General features: G+C 43.5%; 1 protein-coding gene across 2 annotated transcripts in view; it reads left to right on the top strand.

The window, feature by feature from the left end:
• The window catches only part of Ppp4r1 (protein phosphatase 4 regulatory subunit 1), a 51,130-nt gene that overhangs the window by 21,269 nt on the left and 5,432 nt on the right, over positions 1 to 24,429 (top strand). For both annotated transcript variants that reach the window (XM_036173039.1, XM_036173040.1), the window contains exons 5-15: positions 935 to 1,077; positions 1,589 to 1,735; positions 3,834 to 3,941; positions 4,072 to 4,137; positions 4,869 to 5,027; positions 6,271 to 6,398; positions 11,082 to 11,593; positions 18,589 to 18,746; positions 20,181 to 20,276; positions 21,797 to 21,982; positions 23,489 to 23,650. In XM_036173039.1, the coding sequence (XP_036028932.1) occupies positions 935 to 1,077; positions 1,589 to 1,735; positions 3,834 to 3,941; positions 4,072 to 4,137; positions 4,869 to 5,027; positions 6,271 to 6,398; positions 11,082 to 11,593; positions 18,589 to 18,746; positions 20,181 to 20,276; positions 21,797 to 21,982; positions 23,489 to 23,650 (1,865 nt within the window). The remainder of the gene's footprint in view (positions 1 to 934; positions 1,078 to 1,588; positions 1,736 to 3,833; positions 3,942 to 4,071; positions 4,138 to 4,868; positions 5,028 to 6,270; positions 6,399 to 11,081; positions 11,594 to 18,588; positions 18,747 to 20,180; positions 20,277 to 21,796; positions 21,983 to 23,488; positions 23,651 to 24,429) is intronic.

A 24,429-nucleotide genomic window follows, 5' to 3' on the forward strand; every position in this document is an offset into this window, starting at 1 on the left:
CTGATCCTCCTGCCTTCACCTCCCAGGTGCTGGGATTATAGGCACACTGCCAGGTTTAGTTCTGGGCAGCACTGAGCACTGGTCCTGGGGCCTGGTGCATGTAAACTATAGTATTACATAGTTTACAAATACTGTCATGCTATTTAATACTGAGGATAACACACTGACTGCTACAGGACTTGAGTAAGTGTACACACAGGAAGGACCAGCCATATGAAGAGAAGTGGAACCAGCACATAGATTAGTGTCATCCCTCTCCTCAAGGTCAGCTCCCTTTGACTCCTGATGGTGATGACTGTGATCGTCCTGTGATAACAACGGTGACTGTGTCTCTTTCATTCAGCACATGTTTGTTGTTTTCAAACAGGGAGTTTTTTCCCTTCTGTCCCTTCAGTAGTAACATGAATACATTTAACTGTTCATGTTTATTTTCTCCTAGGCAGTTTTACCTTTTTACTAATGTGATACCTGTTGGCTGTGATACCTATGCATGTTTTTATGCAGTGAAATTAGTTGTTTTAAGTTTAGTTATAAGTCTTTCATAGATGGTATTTAGAAGAAGAGCCACTGGTCCTTATAATTTGTCCTTGGGGGTTCCTAAATTTTAGAGTTTGCAGATGGTGTCCTATTATAGTATTACACAGTTTACAAATACTGTCTGCCATAGCATTGATAGAAATACCAGGGAAGGTGTCAATGTGGCTCGTTGTAAAGGCTTGATAAATGTATTGATTGTAAGAGGTTCTTTACCCAGTGTGTATTGTGACCGATAGAAGTTGGGTTGGGAGTGACTTCCTCCTTTCATTTAAGGAATCAATGCAGGGCTAGAGAACATGACCAGTTCTTACCGTGCTGGCTCGTAAGTGGCCTCAAGCCCAGGTGGAGGCGCTGTCTCCATGCAAGGACGTTTGTTCATGTTGCTGTTATTTCCTAGAACCAACTGTGAGAGCGGAGCTCATGGAGCAAGTACCGCACATCGCACTGTTTTGTCAGGAGAGCCGGCCTTCCATACCATGTGCTTTCTCCAAGTACTTACTGCCGATCGTGGTTAGATACCTCGCAGATCAGAATAACCAGGTAAGAGCCACATTGACGTGCTCTTAAAGGAACTTTCTGTAGCATAATATATGTTATATAATTGGAATATTTTGGGGGTCTAACTTCGTTATTAATTTTCCAGAAGTGACTACTCAGATTAAGGCATGCTGAGAGGCTAACACTGTCCGAGCCCCTCAATGCCGTCATAAAGGTGCCCATTTACCAGTCCCAGTCCTGTTTGCCAGGTTCTGTCCCTCGAAGAAGAACTGATGGGAATACTCACAAATGTCTGCTAGGTTTTGCAAGTTATGGGTTCCTACATCTTGTTGTACATTTGCAAAGATCATGTTGTAGAGTTCTTTATTTGGTTTGGTTTGGTTTTTTGAAACAGGGTTTCTCTGTGTAGCCCTGGCTGTCGGAGAACTCAGAGATCCGCCTGCCTCTGCCTCCCAAGTGCTGGGACTAAAGGTGTGCGCCGCCACTGCCCGATATTGTCCAGTTTTATGAACTCATGTCTGTGCTGTTTATACTGTGGTGTTTCTCTTGGCAGGTGAGGAAAACCAGTCAGGCAGCTTTGCTGGCCCTGCTGGAGCAGGAGCTGATTGAGCGATTTGATGTGGAGACCAAGGTGTGCCCTGTTCTCATAGAGCTGACTGCCCCAGACAGCAATGATGATGTGAAGACAGAGGCTGTGGCTGTAAGTCTCTTTCCCATTTAGGCAAACCTAAAGTAAAGTTTAAAAACTCAGTAATGTATTGTCATTCAGATCTGTGGTTCCGGATAGCAAGATAGAAAAGCACTAAATTAACCTGGAGCTTTCTTTACATTTAATTGGATACTTAGCATTTGTTCTTATACCCAAAGCATTGATCTTTTGTTGATATAAAAAAAAAAAAAATTCTACAGAAGTTGCCGGTGCTTCCAGGTCATCTATGAACAGAGATGATCTCTAGTTTCTGTCCCTTGAAAAATTCCCTTTTCATTATTTCTTACTCAACTACCAGTTAGTAATAAATATAGGTCCTTTTCTTTCTCAGTAATACTTTTATTGATGTGAAACTCATATGCTACTAACCATTTAAAGTATAGTGTTCAGTGGCATTTAGTATAATCACAACATACAATCATCATCCCTACCTAGGTCCAAAACACTTGCTTTTAATTTTAGAAATTCCTCCATCAAGAAAATCAGTTTAGCCGGGTGGTGGTGGCGCATGCTTTTAATCCCAGCACTCAGGAGGCAGAGGCAGGCGGATCTTGTAAGTTTGAGGCCAGCCTGGTCTACACAGTGAGTTCCAGGACAGCCAGGGCTACACAGAGAAACCCTGTCTTGAAAAAACAAACAAACAAAAATCAGTTTAGGCATAATGTTGTTTATAATAAGGAGAGCCTAGCCTAAAAACATAATTATGTTCAGCACTGGTAGGAAGCCTATGGTTCCCCCACCCACACTGGTTTGTTTGTTATAGGAAAAAACTGATTCTACTATGTTACTTAGACCAGTGAGCTGACAGAGCTTCAGATTTTCAGCTGTGCTTCTGTGAAACAGAGCTGGCTGTGGGAGTTGGGAGATGTTGGTTCATCTGCAGTCAGGTGAAACTGGGGTTGGTGGGGATCACATTGAACCTGCAGGTCAGTTACGAATTGCCAGCCTAACAGTCCGTGAACATGATGGACTTTGGGACTTATTTAAGTGTGTGATTACACATTTATGTTTGTAGGCTTTATCAGAAAGATCTTATATTTCTGTTAGATTTCATTTTTTTGTTTTGTTTTGTTTTTGCGAGACAGGGTTTCTCTATGTAGCTTTGCGCCTTTCCTGGAACTCACTTTGGAGACCAGGCTGGCCTCGAACTCACAGAGATCTGCCTGCCTCTGCCTCTCAGTGCTGGGATTAAAGGCGTGCGCCACCACCACCCAGCTAGATTTCATATTTTAACATTATAAATTATGTATTTTAAAGCTTTCCAGGTCATTGTTAATTTATAGAAATATAATTATTTTTCATTCCAATGTCCTGTAACTCTCTTTAATCTGCTTATTTATTCTGGTGGCTTCTCTGTAGAGTCATTGGACTTTTCTATGCAGACAATCTTGCCATACATGACTAGAGTTTCTTTCCGATCTATGTGCCTTTTACTTGTCATTTTTGCAGTCTGGGAATAGTTGTATTTGGAAAATGCTGATAGGCTCTCATTTCCTCCTGTACTAACTTACAATGGGCTTACAATAAGAGCTAATTTTCAGTAAAGATAACTCTTTGCTTAATGCACTATTAGCTGGAAAATCTAGGTAATGGGACTGTGTTCTGAACCTGAACTCTGCAAAGACAGGTCCTGGATCCCACATCAGCTTCAGTTAACTCTGTTCCAAGCTGACAGTGTCTGGTGTGGAGCTTTTCCTCAGTAACATAGATGTACTCAGCCCTCTTGGTGGGGGTGGTTTGTTTTGTTTTGTTTTGTTTTGTTTTGTTTTTTTTGAGACAAGGTTTCTCTGTGTAGCCCTAGCTGTCCTGGAACTCACTCTGTATACCAGGCTGGCCTTGAACTCACAGTCTGCCTGCCTCTACTTCCCAAATGCTAGGTTTAAAGGTAGAATTTTCTTTTTTCTCTTTCTTATTTCTTTCAAGTTACTAGCAAAGTGATTACGTCATTAAGTAATAATTAAGTGATAAAATGGGATTTTTTTTTCTAGATTTTGTACATTTGCTGTGTATTGGTTAATATGTATTTCTTTAAATTACTGAAGGCCTTAGAGAGCTGTTTCAATGTGAATTTCTGTTTTGCTTGTTTTAGATAATGTGCAAGATGGCTCCCATGGTGGGGAAGGACATTACAGAGCGTCTCATCCTCCCTAGGTTTTGTGAGATGTGCTGCGATTGTCGGATGTTTCACGTCCGGAAGGTGTGTTTGCATCTGTGCTCTCCGTGTGTAAGAACACACGGTGCTCTGCTGCACTGATGGTGAAGTTTAATAGATTGCTCCAAGGAACTCTACCTGTGATACTGAAATGTTTGTAATGGTTTTGTTATAGGTCTGTGCTGCCAATTTTGGAGATATTTGCAGTGTAGTTGGCCAGCAAGCTACAGAGGAAATGTTGGTAAGTATCTCAGATACTAGAGAATAAAAAATATATTACAAAGTAATAGAGAGTTTATTAACACGGCCCCATGGCTGCAAACCAGAATTATGTTTGTAAGGTTAGTACTTTAACTTTCGGCAAGGTGGCCTTTAAATGTGGTTTGATAGGGTGGTTCACTAAAAATTAAAAATATGTGTGAGAAGCACTGTTAGCGTCCCCATTTCTACTTAGTGAACTAATTCTTTTGGTTTTTTCGAGACGGGGTTTCTTTGTGTAGTTTTGGTGCTTGTCCTGGATCTCGCTTTGTAGACCAGGCTGGCCTCGAACTCACAGAGATCCGCCTGACTCCGCCTCCGAGTGCTGGGATTAAAGGCGTGCACCACCACCGCCCAGCAGTAAATCAGTTCTTACTTACTCAGTTGAATTTCTGCTCTTACTAAGATACTCACTGTGGCACTTACATCTTGTAGCAGAGTAGTTAAGTTGTAGCATGTATGTACCCCATGCACAAGTTCATACGCTTAACATTTGTAGGTATCCTTCATCCAGTTAAGTGCAGGTGTGAGCTCTCGGGTAACGTCAGGCGGTGTTGTTGGGGCTTTTGCATTTCTAGAGTGAACTCTAAGTTGGATGTAATTCATTGAGATTTTCTGAGTACCATTATTAAATACATTCTCACTTGTTGAGAGTATCCACTGTTTAGAACAGAACATGGAAGGTCACTGCTCACCTCCTGTCTGCTCACACAGCTGCCTAGGTTTTTCCAGCTGTGCTCTGATAATGTGTGGGGCGTGCGGAAGGCCTGTGCCGAGTGCTTCATGGCTGTCTCCTGTGCCACATGCCAAGAGATCCGACGGACAAAGTTGTCAACGCTCTTCATTAACCTGATCAGCGATCCTTCACGCTGGGTAACACTGGCTTAAAACACTTGCAGTTCATTTCAAACGAAATGTCATGCTTGAAAAAATGTGCCTTACTGTTTTAGTCTCTATGTCTATGGGTGTTATGTGAGCCACATGTGCGTCTGGGGCCCACAGAGGCCAGAAGAGGGTGTCAGATCCCCTGGAACAGGAGATGAAGGCAGTTATGAGCCACCATGTGGGTGCTGGGAACTGAATCCAGGTCCTTTGGAAGAGCAGTCAATGTTCTTTACCACTCAGCCATCTTTCTAATTGAAAAATGTCAGGTGGTGGTGGTGGCACAAGCCTTTAATCCTAGTACTTGGAAGGCAGAGGCAGGTGGTTCTCTGCCAGCCTGGTCTACAGAGTGAGTTCCAAGACAGCCAGAGCCACACAGAGAAGCTTTCTGTCTTCAACTCCCCTGCCTTGCCCCTGCAAAAAGGAGAGAATTTACAATGTATATGAGTCATATATGTAAGAGAAGATAATAGAAGGTTATTAAAGGTTGTCTTTTTGGTACTTGGAAAGTTGGTTTTTTTTCCTAGTACAATTCATGTTGGTTTTAATTTGACTTGATGTTTAATACTCATTGGCTTTTTCTTTTCTTATCTTTCTTTGTTTTTTAAATTTGTATTTTTACCAGGCACTGAGGGTATATACCTTTAATCTCAGTACTCAAGAGGTAGAGACAGGTAGTTGGAGGCCAGCCAGGTCTACATAATTAGTTCTAGGCCAACCAAAGCTACAAAGTGAGACCCCTTCTCATTCTTGAGTAAGTGTGTGTGTGTGTATGTGTGTGTGTGTGTGTGTGTGTGTGTGTGTGTGTGTGTGTGTGTGTACTCCATGTATGTGCCCTTGGGATAGAAGGGGGTGTTGGATCCTCTAGATCTAGAGTTGCAGGATTTGTCTTCCTCTTTATATCTAATAGTTTCTCCTCATTGAAAATGCTAAGGTGCTTTCTCTTGGACAGTCTCACTTCTCTTACAGGAAGACCTTCTCAGGATTTGTTCTGTCTGGCATGTTTTAGAGTCCATCTCATCAGGCTTTCACTATTTGAATAGCCAAGTCAGAATAAAAACTGGAAGTTAAAAGAAAACTATGCGTTCTAATTCCTAAGTGAAGAAAGATTGAGGTTTCTTTTACAAGGCTTGTCTTCTATCCTATTTTTGGTATAGCAGAGTAAATCATTGACTATGTGTGCATTTTATTTGATTTTTGTTTATTGTTTGATTATGTCCTCATTTCTCCTTAGGTCCGCCAAGCAGCTTTTCAGTCTCTGGGGCCTTTCATATCAACTTTTGCTAATCCATCTAGCTCAGGCCAGTGCTTTAGAGAGGATGGCAAGAGTTCAGAAGACGTGCCAGCAGAAGAGAGAAGCAGGTATAATGTCCGACTCCGCGGTTTGTTACTCTTCAGTTAGTTATGGATTGAATGAGAAAATGCATGGAACACGTTTAGCTCGGTGCTTCACACAGAGAAAACGAGGAACAAATTTGATAGTTTTTGAGTGTTTAATGAATTATTTGCCTAGGAAATTGTTGATGCTCAGAACACACAAGCTAATGCTTATATAATTTATTAAGTACATTAAACTTTGTCTCTCAGACCTACTTTAATACTGTGTTTGCTTTTGTATGTAATCCACTCTGACTTGTTTTTCCACAGTCAGTTAATCTAATGTGGATCTTGGATTCTCTGTCTACAAAGGGATCACTGTAATCCTTCAGTTGAAGGAAGCATTTTAACAGTTAGTCCTAAATTAATGTGCTTATGAAATGGAAGCGTAACTCCAAGATAACATTTTAATAAAGGTTGAAAGTCTTAAGATTGCTGCATTAAAGAATTTCAGTTGACGTTTTAGTTCTCAGGATTTATTATAGTTACATATTGAGAGAGCTCCTTGGTCTAACAGTACTTGGGCAGTGTGCATAAGCTTCTGCAGTTACTTACATGTTCTTGAGATAGCCCCTTGCCATGATGCTAATGACCATTTTCTTCTGTAGGTCTTGGTACTGTGGTATTTGCTTTCTTGGTGTTTTGATTTGACAGTTCTTCCTTTCCTCTGCTGCCTTGTTTTACCTTTTTGCCCGTTCTCCTACTGTCCTGCCAAACACTCCTGAGGTACTGTTTTTTGTAAAGGAAGAAAATGGCTTCTAACTCGGTTTCCCTAGCAGGCACGGTCTCAGTGCTCTTGAAAACAGATGCTGGAAGGAATTTTATAAAAATGGCGTTGGGGGTGGGGGCGGGGTGTCACCTGCTTTGAAGTCCGCTTACATTTTTTTAAATGGTCAATTTCAGTAGAACTGAAGGTGGTACATAGCTAACTTGGCCTTAATCGGGAAAGGGTCGATGAGTGCATGTCTGAGTATAGAGGGAGTGTGTGAGACAGCACAGCATCTCAGTAGATACAGAGAGTGAGCCTTTTCCCTCTGTCGCTGTGCTAGGCTCTGCTCTTGAGTATAACACCTGTCAGCATGGCGTGAATGACCTCTGCTGTGCTTCAGTAGATGTTAGTAATGGAAGCAGTGGCTGGCCTGTCAGGCCGTGCTCGATGCCTGGAGATGTGTGGCTCTATGGAACAGCTATTTAACAGTTGTTTGGTTTCTCAATGACTGTGCATTATAGTTTGAGCTCTGTCTTGGGATCGTGTCTCTATTATCTGTAGCACTGGACTTTCTGTAGTTGCCATTGACTTGTGTTAGTGATTTAGTAAAGGAAAGGGAACTAACTCCTGAGTAGGGAAGGATTTGTCTTCAGTGCTGTAAAAGCTGGGGCACACGTCTGCATCCTAGTCTGGTGTGCCGCCTTAGATTTGATTAGCTTTGACTGCTTTGCCTTATCTAGCACTGGAGTGTTTTCAAGCTAGTATAAAAGCTGAGAACCCAGTAGGAACCTAGAGTTTGGTTTCTGTCCTCAGGGTTTTCTCAGTTCCCTAGAATTCATTTTTTAATGTCAGACCAAGTAAGGGAATTTTGTTTTTATTTTTATAGACTATGGTGTGTGTGTGTGTGTGTGTGTGTGTGTGTGTGTGTGTGTGTGTGTGTGTGTGTGTTTGAGTGTATGCTGGTGCTCATTGATGCTAAAAGAAATTTAGCATCTGCTGGAGCTGCAGTTACAGGCTGTTGTAAGCCACCCAGTGTGGCTGCTGAGACCCACACTTGTGTCCCCCACAAGAGTGTTGAGTCTTCATGGCTGAGCCATCCCTCCAGCCCCCGAGTAAGGTTCTGCGTCTAGGTTTCCACTACTGTTTACTTTGTGTGTAGTGTTTTATCTGTCCTGAAACACTTATTTAGTATTCTTAGAAAGATTTATTTATTATGGACATCTTGTCTTTATCCAATCTGTCAGGCTGTCAGTACTTCTACTTCCAGAGACAGAGTAAAGTTTCGAGATTTGCTTTGTAAAGTTATAGTTTAAAATACTGAGGTCTGGGGCTATAGCTCAGTGATGGAACACTTGCCTAGCATGTGCCCTGGATTTGATTCCTAGCAGAACAAAAGTAAGTGTGCAAAATGGACTCTCCTGTATCTGTTGAAACTGTTGCAATGTTCTCTGGCTGCTTACGGTTGCGTGCACCATGCTGCTCTTTGGGCTCCGCTGCCTTCTCTGCCTACTGCTCTCTGTCAGGAACCCGTTCACGTCATATGTAGTGTCTGCTAATAGAATCTTGTCAGTATGTCCACGTCTCCATACCCATACCTCCCAGAATCATAGCCTACCTCTCCAAGGAAGTTAAAAGCATTTCTTCTTTGGATTTACATACTCAGCTAATTGGAACTTCATTTGATTACTCCCTAGGGTAGTTGTTGGCAGTTGTGCCCTGGTGTTTGCTTTGCTTTGGCTTGGTTCTCTTTCACCAGCTGTTCTGAGTCAGTTTCTCCTTGAAGTAATTGTACTAGGTTTGCCAGGCTCCATGGCTCTGCTAAGGAAGCCTGAGGTTATCAGTTATGTACTTACATGGGAGTAAGAAGCAAGGCTGAGAGGGTCTCATGAAGCCAGCGCTGGTCTTGAACTCCTGATCTTCCTGCTCCTACCTGCCAAGTACTGGACTTACAGGCTGGCACTACCACATCCGGCATTACACCAGGCTCACTTAGGGTTCTTTGTGAGAGAAACTGCTAATCTACCTCTGGTGCTCTTGTATGCACATATCTTAGAGATGAATATAGCTTAGTTCTGTAGACCAGGCTGGCCCGGAACTCACAGAGATCCATCTGCCTCTGGGATTAAAGGTATGTGCCACCAGGTCCACTAACTTCTAATTAGTGTCACAGGTGTCTTCTGTTCAGGTGCCCTAGCCAGAATCTGGATATCACCAGGTTCTTCATTTGTTTCTGACTGCCAGCATGAAGAGTGGCTGCACACTGCTATTTTGGATCACTGGTCAGATGTTCCCCTGCAGCCTGCAGGCACCATCTCTCTGCTGTTAACATTCCTGTTCCTGCAGCCTGCTTTCTCTCCAGTTTGTTTTCTGCACTGCTGCTACAAAGGAAGGACTGCTGCTGCTTCTTGAATATTTTTCTTCCACTTGCCTCATGAACACTTCCTGTGTTCGAAGGCCTTGTGGTCCCACTTGCTCCTCTGCAGCCTTTGCTCAATGTGCACTCTGCGTTGCTTAGAATCACACCCTAGTTTGGGGATGGGGTAGACATTTATGTTTTCAGACCTGTCTCCCTGTAGAGCCTGGCTGTCCTGGAACTCACAGAGGTCCCCCTGCCTCTTACTTCTTCTGTTGGGACTAAATGTGTAAGCCACCACTTCTGACTGCATTCATTATGGATGGTAATTTGCTTTTGGAGTTTACTATTTGTCTACCTGTAATTATAATATCAAGGGTAAGAGCTACAACTCACATCCAGTTTTAGGGGTTTGGTGAGGATTTTTGTTTTGTTTTTTAGCTATGTGGGGCCAGGCTCCTTTCAAATTCTTGATCCTCCAGCATCAGGCTCTCAAGGGCTGGGTTTTTTGGTGTGCTCCACCACAACAGCTTGTTTCCTTTTGTTGATTGTTATTTATTTGTGTATGTGCTTGAGTGTGTGTGCGTGTGTGTGTGTGTAAAAGCCAGAGGCCACTTTAGGCATCTTTCTTAGTTGTTCTCCACCTTATTTGTTGAGACAGGGTCTCCTACTGAACCTGGAGCTTGCCAATTCAGCCATGCTAGGAGACCAGCAAGCCCAGAGAGCTTTTGTTTCCATCCCCCAGTACTGGAGTTATAGGTGTGTAGCTCCTTTTGGCTTATTTACATCGGTGCTGGGGGATTGAACTTGGGTCTTATATTTGCACAGCAGGCACTTTACCTAGCCCTACATACTGAATTCTGAAACCAGATTTATTCCTGGACCCTAGTAGGTGCCCAGTAACTACTTGTTGATAAAAGATAGGAGAGAAATAGTATAACTGAAGCTGTAGTTGAGGTGACAGATGGCAATAGCCAGAAAGATCCGTCAGGAGCTTGTACTGTCTGTCCTTACCTGTTACGTCATGATTTCCTTTTGGAAAAATCTGTTTTTGAAGTAGCATGAGAGATGAAGAAATAAAAATAATCCTTTATTTACACTTAAGTATATTTTAATGTATTTTATGAGATAGTAAGTGTCTTCTCTCCTTGCCCTCGAGAGGTTTTTTTTTTCCCCTTATCCCTCTTTTGTAAGCAAAAATGTTTTGATTCTCAGCTTTCACTGTGTCATTGGAACAGTGGCAATACAAATAACCCCCAGTAAATAATTTAATATTTGTATGTATCTTAGAATCCACTGTATTGATTGCTTCCTGCTGGTACTGATAGTACAGTAGAATTGTAGCATCCAGGATTCTTACGTGTCACCATCTGCTGCTGTTAATATGCTTGACTGTTTAGACAAGTTTGACAGGTGTTTACATCTCTGAATGCAGAACAACTGATGGGGAGGAGTGGTGTGTTGCATACAAGACAGCTCCTGTGGATAATCTATACTCAAAAGCACTTAAGCTAGTTAGTCTAAATGCTGTATATCATACTTTTCATTATTTTCCCCAGTAATTTCTATGCTTCCATGTTTTTTTTTCCCCCTAAATGAATCAAAGGATCAGTGGTCATGATGCTGAGGAAGAGGAGCAGATCGGGCCAGAGGATGCTTGTGCAGACTTCAGTGCCAGCCCGGAGAGTGCACTCGAAGACTGTGCTGCTGAGACTTTTGGGAACTCTGCAGGTGACATAAGTGTTCCAGAGGACAGCTCCTCACTCTGTACTTTGTCCTCAGAGTCTCATCAGGAAGCAGCTATGGATGAGAATGATAAAAAGCCTGCTAACTGCAAGTCTGCATTCCGGCCAGAGATTGGCACCAGCTCCCCAGATTCCACTCTCTTAGATCAGGAATTGTTCAACTCCTTCCATTTCTGGAGGACTCCTATATTTGAAATAGATCTTGATAGAGAGCTCCAGCAGGACTCTGGGGAGACACTCAGTCCAGAGGGATCAGGAGATGCATCTGGAGTCCCTGGACCAAGTTCTCCCAATATCACCATGGCTACTCGGAAGGAACTAGAAGAAATGATAGAGAACCTAGAGCCACACATGGATGACCCAGATGTTAAAGGTATGGAAGAGTCCATTATATTCTTTCCTTATTCTAAAGGTGATTAAAAAAAAATAATTCTAACATCACTAATCTGATTTGTAGGAAATTATGTTGGATCCTTTCTATTGTTTTTTGTGTAAATGTGTTAATTCAGAAGTTACTTTTTTGCTGTTATTCAGTGTTTCACATTTTGTGCAAGTGTTGTTTTTTTTGTTTGTTTGTTTTTTTGTTTTTTTCCCAGAGCTGAGGACCAAACCCAGGGCCTTGAGCTTGCTAGGCAAACGCTCTACCACTGAGCTAAATCCCCAACCCCTAGTGTTTCACATTTTGAAGTATATATTGTATATTGAAGACAAGGTTTCTCTGTTGTAGCCCTGGCTGTCCTGGAACTCACTCTGTAGACCAGACTGGCCTCAAACAGAGATCTACCTGCCTCTGCCTCCAAAGTGCTGGATTAAAGGTGTGCACCACCACTGCCAGGCTTGGGTCTCTATTTTATTTTATTTTATTTTATTTTATTTTAGGTTTTTCAAAACAGGGTTTCTCTGTGTAGCTTTGCGCCTATCCTGGAACTCGCTTTGTAGACAAGGCTGGCCTCGAACTCATAGAGATCTGCTTGCCTCTGCTTCCTGAGTGCTGGGATTAAAGGCGTGTGTCACCACTGCCCGGCTAGGTCTCATTTTAAAGGAAGAAGTATAGTCTATATGATTAGCATAGGTTTCTGTTTTCCCACATATATGTTGTTTTAGGAGCTGTAGACTTTGACAAGAATGACTTATTTTTCAATTTTGTGTTTTGTTTGTTTTGTTTTGGGGATTATATCTTGTGAGGGTTCAGCTCCCAACTTTAGAAGGGTTCTTAGGTGGAGGAGAGAGGAATGAGGAAATATCAGATAGAAAGAGAGACCTAGATAATGAGAAGAAAAACAGAGACACAGGATTGCTTCGGGAGGGCCTGGGTCAAAACCCAACAGCCTCGTCCTTTATTGTAAAGGGCCTTTTATAACATGCCAAGGGGAGAGGCAAATGACCTCCCCCTTGAAAGATCAAAGCACACTGTACAGCCAAGTGCAGACCCTTCCAAACACCTGGTAAACACACCTGTGGTCAAATCATCTCCTTACACAGCCCTGTTAGGTAAAGCAAGCTCAGATTCTCTGTCCCTGAGTAAGTTCTCACTAGGAAGCCTCTGTGGGCTCCCATAGGTCCCCCTTCTTAAGAATATAAAGGGCCCCTCAGAGCCCTCAGATGGACTATGCCTGTCTTAGGTCACCTTCGTCACTAGACAGCCTTACCCATCATCGAGATACACTTTCCACCAACTGTACTCTGTCTTAGGTTGACAGCTAGCAAGAAGGACTTACCCATCTCTGACTACCAGCCTCTGGCAGAGGAGGGTGCAGAGTTTAACTCTATGCACCTCGGAAGCCACTTTTCCACTAAGAACTTGCAAATTGCTGGAATAATTACAGCAACACTCCTGCTCCTAATGGCTGCTAGGCCTCCTAGTAAAGGAGTAGAGGATGGTAAAGATGGAATGGCCTTTGGAATGGGTGTAAGATGTCTATAGTAGGGGCTGGTGAGGTGGCTCAGAGGTTAAGAGCACTGGCTGCTCTTCTGGAGGTCCTAAGTTCAATTCCCAGCAACCACATGGTGGCTCACAACCATCCATAATAAAATTTGATGTCTTCCCCTGGAGTGCAGGCATGCATGCAAATAGAATACTGTATACGTAATAAGTAAATACATATTTAAAAAAAAAAAAAAGATGTCTATAGCAGCCTTAGCTGCATCAAGTCCTTTTTTAAAAAAATCAATAAACTCCTGATGCAACTGCATCAAACCTAAAGAACTACTTAGCATCACCATACCATGGTTCATCAGCAGGTTAACATAATTCTAACATACACAATTACAGTCCTTACAAACTTATATCCAAAAGCAAACTCTTTACACTTCATAAACTTTAGCAAACATACAAAAGCAACTTCTTAATAGAACTATACAAAACATAGGGTACATTAACACAAATTAACATTAATCCACAAGAAAAAAAATTTTTTTTAAATTAAAGAGACTAAGGAATATTAATTCCTCCCTTGTCTTTATAATTCTTTAAAACTGCATCTTGAGCCTGGGTAGAAAAAAAACAACTTTCTACATTTCTACACAAAAAAGACAGTTCCATTTTTTTACACAAAACAGTTTGTGAACACCACAGTTGATAGAGTCTATATGCGTAAGTCATAATTGTCCCACTGCAGTTGAATCACTTCTGTCCATCCCATTGCTTAAGTCTGAAAAGTTCAAAAAATCATTTTTTTTACATTACAGATGGTTGTGAGACACCATGTGGTTGCTGGGGATTGACCTCAGGATCTCTGGAAGAGCAGCCAGGGCTCTTAACCTCTGAGCCATCTCTCCAGCCCCCCAAAATCATTCTGATACCAGTCTTAAAGTTCCAAATACGAAGAAACCCACAACCAAAACCTTTTTGCAGTTCCCTGAATCAACAATTCAGTTCAAACAAGCGTCTCTGAAACTCACTCTTCGCTACAGCTCTACTTTGCAGTTTCTAGTCTTCCCCGAGGAGTTTGCTCCAGGGTTGAAGATGTTAGCTGGCTGGTGCAGAGTCCTCTCCAAAGAGACCTTCTTACAGCCAGCAAACAGAAACTGCGAGGCTTTTGGCTCCTGGCTCCATTCCGCTTTCACAGTCCCAGTCTGTCTGTGCCTCCTGTAACTGGCCTGTCTGCCCAGGACTCCTGTGTCCTGAGGCTAGAAGGCTTTCATTCACCTCAAGTTTCCTCCCCTCCATTGTGAACAACAGTTTTTTTCATTTTTGGTTTTTTTCCAAGACAGGGTTTCTCCGTAGCCCTGGAGGCTGTCCTTGAACTCATTTGGTAGCCCAGGCTGGCCTCGAACTCACAGAGATCCGCCTGCCTCTGCCTCCCGAGTGCTGGGATTAAAGGCGTGCACCACCACCGCCTGTGTGAACAACAGTTTTAATGATTTTCAGTTCTTTAAAAAAATGTTGCCTCATATCCAGTGGAAGATGTAGTAAGTCCTTAAGAGTGGGAAATGGGACGTTACAAAGCTCCTTGTTCTGCCTGCTGGAGCTTAGGACAGTTAGGATAGTGCTTTCCTGCTCGATGACTTGTGGCTGTCCACTGAAATGATCTGAAGTGTAAGCATGATGGCACATAACTTTAATCCCAGCATTAGGAGGCAAAGATAGACAGATCTCTCTGTGAATTCTAGGGAGAACTTGTCTTCAGGAAAAATAACAACAACCAAAAAAAAAAAAAAAGTGTAAATCCCATAACTGCAGATCTTAAGATCCAATATCACTTTTTAGATTATTCTTAAATGTTCCAAAAACTAAAATTTCTAAACTGTCAGTTTGCTCAGTATTGAGAAATCCCCCATTTTAATGCAAATAAAGTAAAATCTTAAGTAATCCTTTTAAAACAAAAACCTTTCTTTGGGTTTCTTTGTGGGGAAGATGCATTCTCATTCGGTAGCCCAGGCTAGCCCAAGCTTGCAGCAATCTTCCTGCCTTATCCTGAGAACAGGGATTAGAGGTGCAAGGCAATACACCCAGCTAAACCTTGCTTTAACTCTGAAAACTCCCACCTGCCTGGTAAGGTAGCAGGCATCTTCATTTGCTTCCATTTATTGTGATTTGTAAAGATCTCCTGTTCTAAGTTTATACCTGGAAAGAATTAAATTTTATTACATCTTTGACCATTAATATTATTTTAGTTTGATTGACTTTAATTTAAAATATCTATCTGTATAGATAGATACACTTTTAAATCTAGGTCCTGCAAATGACAGAACTTATTATATTGGTCTGAGTTTGGCTTATTTGGCATAACACTATGTCTAGTTCTGACCTCAGTCTCTGAGACTCACTGGGGTATAGCTCCTAACAATAGAGGTCATCTCCCTTTGGAGTGGACAGTCCCGTGAGTTGTGAGAACTAATAGCCAAGTGACTGGTGCTACAGTGGAGGTGATAGAGCACTCCTGAGGGTTGATGGGCCAGGATTCTCAGCAGAGCCCTGTACCTTAGCATCCCTTCTTCCCTTCTGGTCTCCTCAGCCCCACAGGAGAAGAAACTAGGCATGTCCCCAGCCAGTGATAGTCAAGTGTTTAATATCTTCGTTGCTTTCAGCTTTTTTAAAGGTTTATTTGTTTATTTAATGTGTATGAGTACTCTATCTGCATGTATGCCTGCACACCAGAAGAGGGCATCAGACAGATGTCACTATAGATGGTTGTGAGACACCACATGGTTGCTGGGAATTAAATTCAGGTCCACTGGAAGAGCAGCCAGTGCTCTTAACAGCTGAGCCATCTCTCCAGACCCTAGCTTTTTGTTTTATTTTATTTTTTGGTTTTTAGAGACAGGGTGTCTCTGTGCAACAGTCCTGGCTGTCCTGGATCTTGCTTTGTAGCCCAGGCTGGCCTTGAACTCACAGAGATCTGCCTGCCTCTGCCTCCTGAGTCCTGGGATTAAAGGCCTGTGCCACTGCTACCCTAATGCTGTGCTATAGAGCAGTCATTCCCTTTAATTAGTCAGAAAGCATCTGTGATTTTTTAAAGGCAGACTCTTGATCCACTACTAGAAACAAAGGTCTGACGAGCTGGGGAGATGGATGCCATGCTGCCTTGTAAGCATCTCTTGACAGTAAGACAGCAGGAAAGAGGCATGCTGGCTACTCTGAGGAGTCTGCATGTGCACAACAGGTCCCAGCTGCATCGTGTTACTTGTTCCATTGTCGTCCTGTAGGAGTCATCATGGGCACGAGACAGCTTGGTTAGGCGCAGTCTGAACCCTCCGTGCTCATTGATGTTCTTTTTCCTCCTTTGAGTTTTGGTCAGAAGTTCAAAGTTTGCGTCAGACTACAATAGGAAGAGGTAAAAACCCTTTTGTTAGCTGTGGACACAATATATTCCCAGAGAAAGGTCCACAGAGCAGACCCTTCAGGGTGAACACAAGACAGAGAAAGACCCCTTTCTAGGAGGTGGCTGTTGATCTGCAGCCCTGACTGAGGCGCATACGGCCTTCAAGTTAGCCGTGCCTGGGTGGAAAGTGGGTAGACCACTGGAGACAAGGGACCTCCCTGTGTTTTAATGTTGCGTGTGTTTTAATGCTCTGAGTTAATCGTGTCTTCTCGAGCAGCAATTACAGGAGGTGTGGTTTGCAATCCCATCCCCATGTGCAGCATGAACCAGTTTACACATGGTATTTGTACAGTCAGCTTCAAGCACAGTTCTCTTCAGCTTTGGAAATTTGAAAGACCCCAAAGAGAACTAAAGTGATTGTAATGATAATTACAAATTAAAGCTGAATTTTTGAGAACAATGAGAATCGTCAGACTGCCCATGAATAAACACCATCATTGGCTTTATTTAGGTACTGATGGCCCACTGATAATAGAAGTCTTGTGTGTCCGTGGCCAGGGGCTCCCTGCAAGTAGAGACACAGTTGATGAAGAGAAGTAAGGTGGGCTAGTGAGTCGGGACAGCTCGGCTCACAAGCCCAGTGGTCTGCCCCGGGCCGTCACTCTTTCTAGGTCCTTTACCTGGTGCCTGCTTCTCCAGCTTGCTGTTTTTCCCGGTAGCCCAGGCTGGGAGAGGTGTCTAGTCTTTTTATCAACTGGCTTTTTCGTCTTTTTAAAGTTCTCTTTTTTTTTGACAGTTTCTTACATATATACAACATTGTGATTATGTTCACCACGCCCCATTACTGTCTACTGTCCCCCTTACTTATCTCCCCATACCCTATCTTTCCACCTAGTCCCCCAGTGGCCACACCACTAAAAAACAATGGCAGCCCTCCTCCAGAAGAGCGTGGTCTCATGAGCATCCTTCGGTCCATGATGGAATGTTCAGGGTCCCTGCTGTGTTCAGTTACAGTAGCCATCCATCCGTATCTGGGTGACTGATAGCACCCTTCCCTATCCTCTGGCTCCTCGCACCCTACCATAGCATGGGAGGGTAGCATAAATGGCCAGTGTAAGGCTGAACGGCCATGCAGTCACGAGAGGTGGCATTGACCTCTGCAAAAAGAAATGTCTCTGTCCAAGGCAGGGAATTCTGTAAATGCTGTCACATACGAATAGGTTGTTTTAAGCAATAAATTTGAATTTTAAATGTCATATTTTATATGTGCAAGGGGAATGTTACTTGAAATAAATGTTAGCTCTGTGTGTGTGTGTGTGTGTGTAAATTTCTCATTTATCGGGTAAGGAGGATTTCTTTTATTTTTTTTTAATTTATTTTTTATTTGCATTGGTATTTTGCCTGCATGTGTGTCTGTGAGGGTGTCAAATGTTGGAGTTAAAGACAGTTGTGAGCTGCCATGTGGGTCTGTGTGAGGGTGTCAAATGTTGGAGTTAAAGACAGTTGTGAGCTGCCATGTGGTTGCTAGGAGTTGAACCTAGGTCCTCTGAAAGAGCAGTCAGTGCTCTTACCCACTGAGCCATCTCTCCAGCCCTGAGAATTCCTTTTGAATTTGAATTTTCTGTATAAGGAAAGCAATATTAGTTGTCAGATTTGGTAACTAGTGCTTTGCTAAGTAGTTGTTTTGGCTTTGTTCAGGTCTGACGACATTCTTGGAATCCCAGTGTTTGGAACAAACTGTAGTCATTTCAGTATCAAAAAGGAACAGTGAACTGGGGTACAATGGATGTTTCAATTAACTGCTGTCCCTTTATGTTGGCAGTTTGTGTAACTGCCTTTCTGAAGAGTAGGTTAACGAGTAGGACTATCAGCTTGGTCTGTAAACTACCGAAACTGACCCCGTGGTAACCTGGAGAGTCTCCAGCTAGACTGCATAACGCCCGCTGGTTTCTGCTTGTGCTCTTGAAGGACTGAGGATTTGCCACAGTAGAGTTTCTTCAGCGTGTGACGGCAGTGTCAGAACCGCACGGGGCACGCCAGCAGAGACCCGGCGGAGAGGCCTGGGCCGTGTTGCTGCTCCACTCACGGTCTCCTTTGCCCACAGTGCAGGTGCAGGTCTTGTCGGCTGCACTGCGTGCCTCCAGCCTGGACGCCCACGAAGAGGCCAGCAGTGGAGAACATCACAGTGAGCCACCAGAGGAGCTGCCAGACTGTAACACAGATCAGGACACGTCTGTGCCTTTAACCAGCGCTGCTGAGGAGGTAATAAGCACAGTGGTGTTTGTCGAGTGAGTTGTGCGAACATGCAGTCTTGTGGGGACAGTTGTGACCACCATCTAGTTAGTGAGTTCTAGTTTGTTGTTCGTTTTCTGGCTTCTCCTTTGGCATACAATAATTATTCTCCCCACACCCTGTCCCCGTGACTTCAGTGTCATTTTAAAGGCTCAGAACAGTCGATCCCAGTCCTGCCCCCGACCATTTTAGATGAGTGGGTGTTAACGTAGCTCACTGCAGTGAAATAGTCTACTGGAAACAAAGCCCTTTATCAAGAATAATTAACTCTTCCCTTTTCTTTTTGGAGAGGCGCTTTGTTTCTGATCGGACCATTTCACTGCAGCAAGCAACACAGTATTCTGAGCGGAAGATCGGGACTTGAGGCCGTGTTGCGGAGGGCTGTGGCATTGTCTGGACTCGAGTGTGAGGGTGGGTACTGTTCCGAGCATTGTCTTTGCTGCATCCATGTGGCTGTTGACATGATCCTGCTGCCCTGGTGTCCTGCATTTCCCTCAAGCCAGAGTCACGTAGCATGTTTCTTCTCTCGTTTCCAGACACAGAGAAGGAACGGTACTCATTGCCAGAATGCAGTGTGCAACCCTAGCAGCTTAAGTGATAGCCCTCAGGGGAGAGTTGCACAGTAGTGGGGGCGAGGGAGTCCTTAGCGCTTGAGTGCATTTCTGGTTTTGTTGATGGCATCTGATGCAGTTGGAAATACGTGTCCCATACTTGTGCCTTGGAGAGAAACGCTGACCGTGTAGTGCAGATTGGACTGCAGTGATACATATGCATTGTAGAGCGGGTTTTGTGTTTGGGTCAGGGTGTAGCTGTTAAAAGCAGCTACTGGTAAAATCAGTTATTAAAAACCATGAATAGGAATAATAGAAAAACTACATGATACCATTGACCTCTGTGAGAGTTGACTGGAAGAACCCTCCCAATATAAATGAGCTGGTTAATTTTTCCTTTCTTATAAATTATTTTTTAGATTTAATTAGTGTGTGTGAGTGTTCTGCCTGCTTGTATATCTGTGCACCATGTGCATGCCTGATGCCCACAGAGGTCAGAAGAGGTCATCGGATCTCCTAGAACTGGAGTTACAGAGTGTTGTGAGTCACCATGTGGGTGCTCGGGATTGAATCCAGATCCTCTGCAGAAATAGGTGCTCTTGACCATTGAGCCCCATAAACTTTGATTTCTCTAAAGCTCATTGGTGCACATTTAACAGGTATTCTACAAGCTTGGTTCAAAGCAGAGGACTTCTTAGGAGGCCTTAAGCACGTTTATAACATGTAAAGCCTAAAGCCTTTCTCTGTGCCATGTCTTTTGACAGTTGTGAGTGGTAAGTAACCTAGGGGAGGTTAGTAAAAGAGGAACGTTGCCGGCAGGGGCAGTTGTTGAAGCAGATCTCTCTCCTAACAGAGTGTGGACGCCACTCCTCACTACATCCACGGAGCTTCGGACGTGATCGCCAGCGGTGGCTTCAGCCCTGATGAAGAGAGGAGATCCAAAGTGCAAGTGAGTGGCAGACGTGTGCTGTCTGAGCTCCTACCCCACCTCCTCATAACGCCACAGATGTGTAAATATAGGGTGTGTCTCACCTCGTCCTTCTTTCCTGAGTGGAAATGGACCTTGGCAGTCTTTCCGGGAGCAGGTCGGAGCCCCCGAGCATGCCGGTGCCACCCAGTTTCCATAGGTGCCTGTGGGTCCCTGCAGACCACAGACTCCCAGGACTCTTATAACATCTGTGTGCTGTTGGCCTCTGGGAGGTGTTATTACAAGCAGACTCTTAGGTCAAACAGTGTATGGTCGTCATTGTGTCTTTTATTTAAAATAGAATCATATGCATCCTGTTTCACACCTAACATCAGTTCACATAGACCATCTTACTCTTAGTAAATTTCTTATGTTCACATGCAACATAGTTGAAAGGGAAAGACTGTATGAACATTTTCCCTCAAAATCTCCAGATGTGCGCGTTGTTTTTTGTTGTTTTTTTTTTTTTTTTAATTTCTGTAGGAGGAATGTGGCTTTATTTTTTTTAATTAATTTTTTTCCAGTTTGTTTTCCTGAGACAAGGTCTCACTATGTAGCTCTGGCTGGCCTCAAACTCAGATCCGCCTGCTTCTGCCTCCTGGGTGCTAGAATTAAAGATGTGCATGGCTATGCCCAGCTCTAATATGTCTTAAAATTTCCATAGAAGGAATGTGGCTTTAACTTCTTTTCCATTTATTTGGACATAGTTCTGGTACATACATGTAGCCCAGGCTGGCTTCGATATTGATCCTCCTGCCTCAGCCCCCGGAGTTGTGGGGTTCAGGCACACAGTGCCATGCACTTGCTAGGAAGCATGTGGGATCATGTGGTCACGGCAGAAGCTCCTAAGGAACTGCCACAGCCTTGCTTGTGATGTGTCTTTTCAACTTAGTAATTAACTCTGGCTTTAACCTGTTTTAAGCTTGTTTGTATGTTGTGTGTATGCATACATATGTACATATGCCCTTTTTTGGGGTGTGTGTTTGTGATGTGTGGTGTTTGTGTGCATGTGTATGGAGGTCACAGGCTAATGTTGGTATCTTCTCAGTCACTCCCAACCTTTTTATTATTTCATGTGTATGGGTGTTTTGCCTGCATGTACATGTGTGCACCATGTGAGTGCCTGGTGCCCGATGAGGCTAGAAGAGTACATCAGATTCCTGAAGCTGAAGCTACAGGTGTTTGTGAGTCAAGTGCTTTTAACCACTGGCCCATCTCTCCAGCCCCCCAACTTTATTTTTTGAGACAAGGTCTTTTGCTGAACCTGGAGCTCGGCAATCCGGCCAGCAAGCTGCAGGACCCCTCCTTCCATCTTCTTGGCATTTTACCAGCCTAGCTGGCTCCTCAGCCTCATGGGTCATAGTTCTTAATCTTGGTCACTACGTGTTTCCTTTTTTGACATTAATATTGATATATTTTAAGTTAATTGGTCACATTTCTGTCTAACCTGCTGAAAGCGTATCTAAGCGTTCAAATGTGCTGTCATCTCTCTTCTTGGTTAGGATGTTGTACCACAAGCACTGTTAGATCAGTACTTGTCAATGACCGACCCCTCTCGAGCACAGACAGTTGACACCGAGATTGCGAAGCACTGTGCATACAGTCTGCCGGGGGTGGCCCTGACTCTCGGCAGGCAGAACTGGCACTGCTTGAGAGAGACATATGAGACCCTGGCTTCAGACATGCAGGTGAGTGAGTGTGACAGAGTGTGAGTCTGGAGGTGGTGTCGTGCTTCCCAAGTCTAAGAATTGTGTGTCCTAGCATGGGCTTGTCTTCCAACCACAAAGGCTTAAAGCAGTGTGAGCTCGGCTGCTAGTCAGACATGTGCTGTCTACTCTATAGCAGATGCACTCTGGAGACCAACAGATGGCGCCTTCCCCCAAAGTCCTCTGCTAGGTGCTGCTTTGGTTCTCACACTTAGTTTTCACACCTTAATAGAACTGTATACTAGACCTAAGTTTTGGTGCCTGGGTGCCCAGAGCATTGAAGTGCACACATCCCAGAGCACATGGGTAAACTCTTGACCTAGGGGGTTGTGTGTGGACATCTCTTTCTAGGCTTTGACTTCATTTCCTCTTGTTCAGTCTGATTTCTATGTGCCAAAAATTTGACCCTCTTGCCCCTTATCCAGCCCAAGAAACAAACCACAACCAAAAAGCCAATAATGAAAAGCCTGTTCTTTTAGTGCAGTTCTTATTTCTTATACGGAAACAGTTGTTGGACTAGTTCCCACACATAGTGAATATAGCGGTTACACCCACTCAAGGCACAAGTGCTGTTGACTCGGCAGGACAGAACCCTCCTGTGACACAGGCCCACGAGCCCCATTTTCCGTCATGTGAAATGAACCCTGCCATCTGCAGTTTTCAGGCTCTAGTCTGCAGAACTCTAGAGTGCCTTACATGGCCTTTTCTTTCTGTCCCTGTCCTCCCAGGGCATCTCTGCCTTTGTCTCTTTCATATAGGGAGCTAGTGTACAGGTTTACCATGTATGTGTACATGTGCTACACACACAGAAATCCTTTATTCTTGTGTTTCTTACATTGTTTTGGGTTTTATCCAAGATAACGTAGCACAGACTCTGAAGGGAAGCACTGTGTAGGGCAGCAGAGGGGAATGTTACAAGTGGACGTCAACAGATCAGGGACCTAGTTCAAAGAACTATGGACGTTTCATCAGTGATTCCCAAACATTGTTTTCTTTATAAGTGAAAGGGAAACAGCAAGTGCCATAGAGAGATCTGAAATTTTTATCACAACTTTTGACATAGTACTATCTGTTAATTCTATTCTGATGTAATTTGTTGTGGGGGGGGGTTGTTTTTGAGATAAGGTCTCACTGTAGCCCTGGGTGATCTGGGACTCTGAATTCTAGGTCAATCTGGTTTATATACAGAGATCTAACTACCTTTGCCTCCCAAGTGCTGGGATTCAAGGCATTTTTTTTTTTTTTTAAATAGTGTTTCTGTGCATGTGGGTGCTGGGAAATGTGTGTGTGTGTAGATTAGAGGACACTCCGGATTCAGCTCTTGCCAACTATGGGATCCATGAGTCATATACAGCTTACCTTGGGTGCACAAGTACACCTACCTGCTGCTGAGCCATCTCACTGGCCCTGATCGAATTTTTGAGGTTAATGACATTTAAAGTACAAGTCACTTTGTTTCCATTTCTAACACAGTTTTTATTTCTACAGTGGAAAGTTCGAAGAACATTAGCGTTCTCCATCCATGAGCTTGCAGTTATTCTTGGAGATCAGCTGACAGCTGCAGATCTGGTTCCAATTTTTAATGGATTTTTAAAAGACCTTGATGAAGTCAGGATAGGTGTTCTTAAACACTTGCATGACTTTCTGAAGGTAACTTTTAAATCATTTTGCATAAAAATGTACTAATAGTCTACTCTAAGCCTACACTGCTTTTTCTTTCTCTCTTGCTTTTCTTTTTTCGTGCTAGCAATATTTTTATGTTTAAGACAGTTTCTCTGGTAGCCTTGGCTGTCCTGGAACTCATTCTGTAGATCAGGCTGACCTTGAACTCACAAGATTTGCCTGCCTCAGCTTCCTAAGTACTGAGACATAGGCGTAGACCACGACTACCTGGCTGTTTCTTACTAAAGAGATATAGCCCTGAAGTTTTTGTTGGGTCATAACACATTCCAAATGTGTTACACTCGGATAACATGATGTTAATACCTTCCATTGTGGTATTAAGTTGGATCACTTCATGTGGGGTCTACTCAGTTTCCTTAAGACTTGGCCATTCTCCATGGTAGTTAGTGAGAAATTGGAGAGACAAGCTTTGAGTTCTGTGGGTGTCTAGTCTGTTATTCCTACAGCCACATAGGAGTTTGATGTGTGTGTGTGCACACCGCACATATGTACAGAGCCTGTGGTGGCCAGAAGAAGCTCTGATGCCCCAGAACCTGAGTTACGGTCTCGTGGCTGCCGGCAACAACATAGGCCCGTGGCAGAGCTCTGAATACCCCTCCTAACCACTGAGCTGTCTTCTCTCTGGCCCCCAAGACCCATTCTAAAGCAAGGGCTGGGGAGATGGCTGCTGCACTGGCTGTAAAAGCAAAAGACGCGAGTTCAAATCCCAGGCACCCATGTCTGTAACTGCACAATAGGTTATGGAG

Source organism: Onychomys torridus, chromosome 23 (genome assembly GCF_903995425.1).
Source record: "Onychomys torridus chromosome 23, mOncTor1.1, whole genome shotgun sequence".
NCBI lineage: Eukaryota > Metazoa > Chordata > Mammalia > Rodentia > Cricetidae > Onychomys > Onychomys torridus.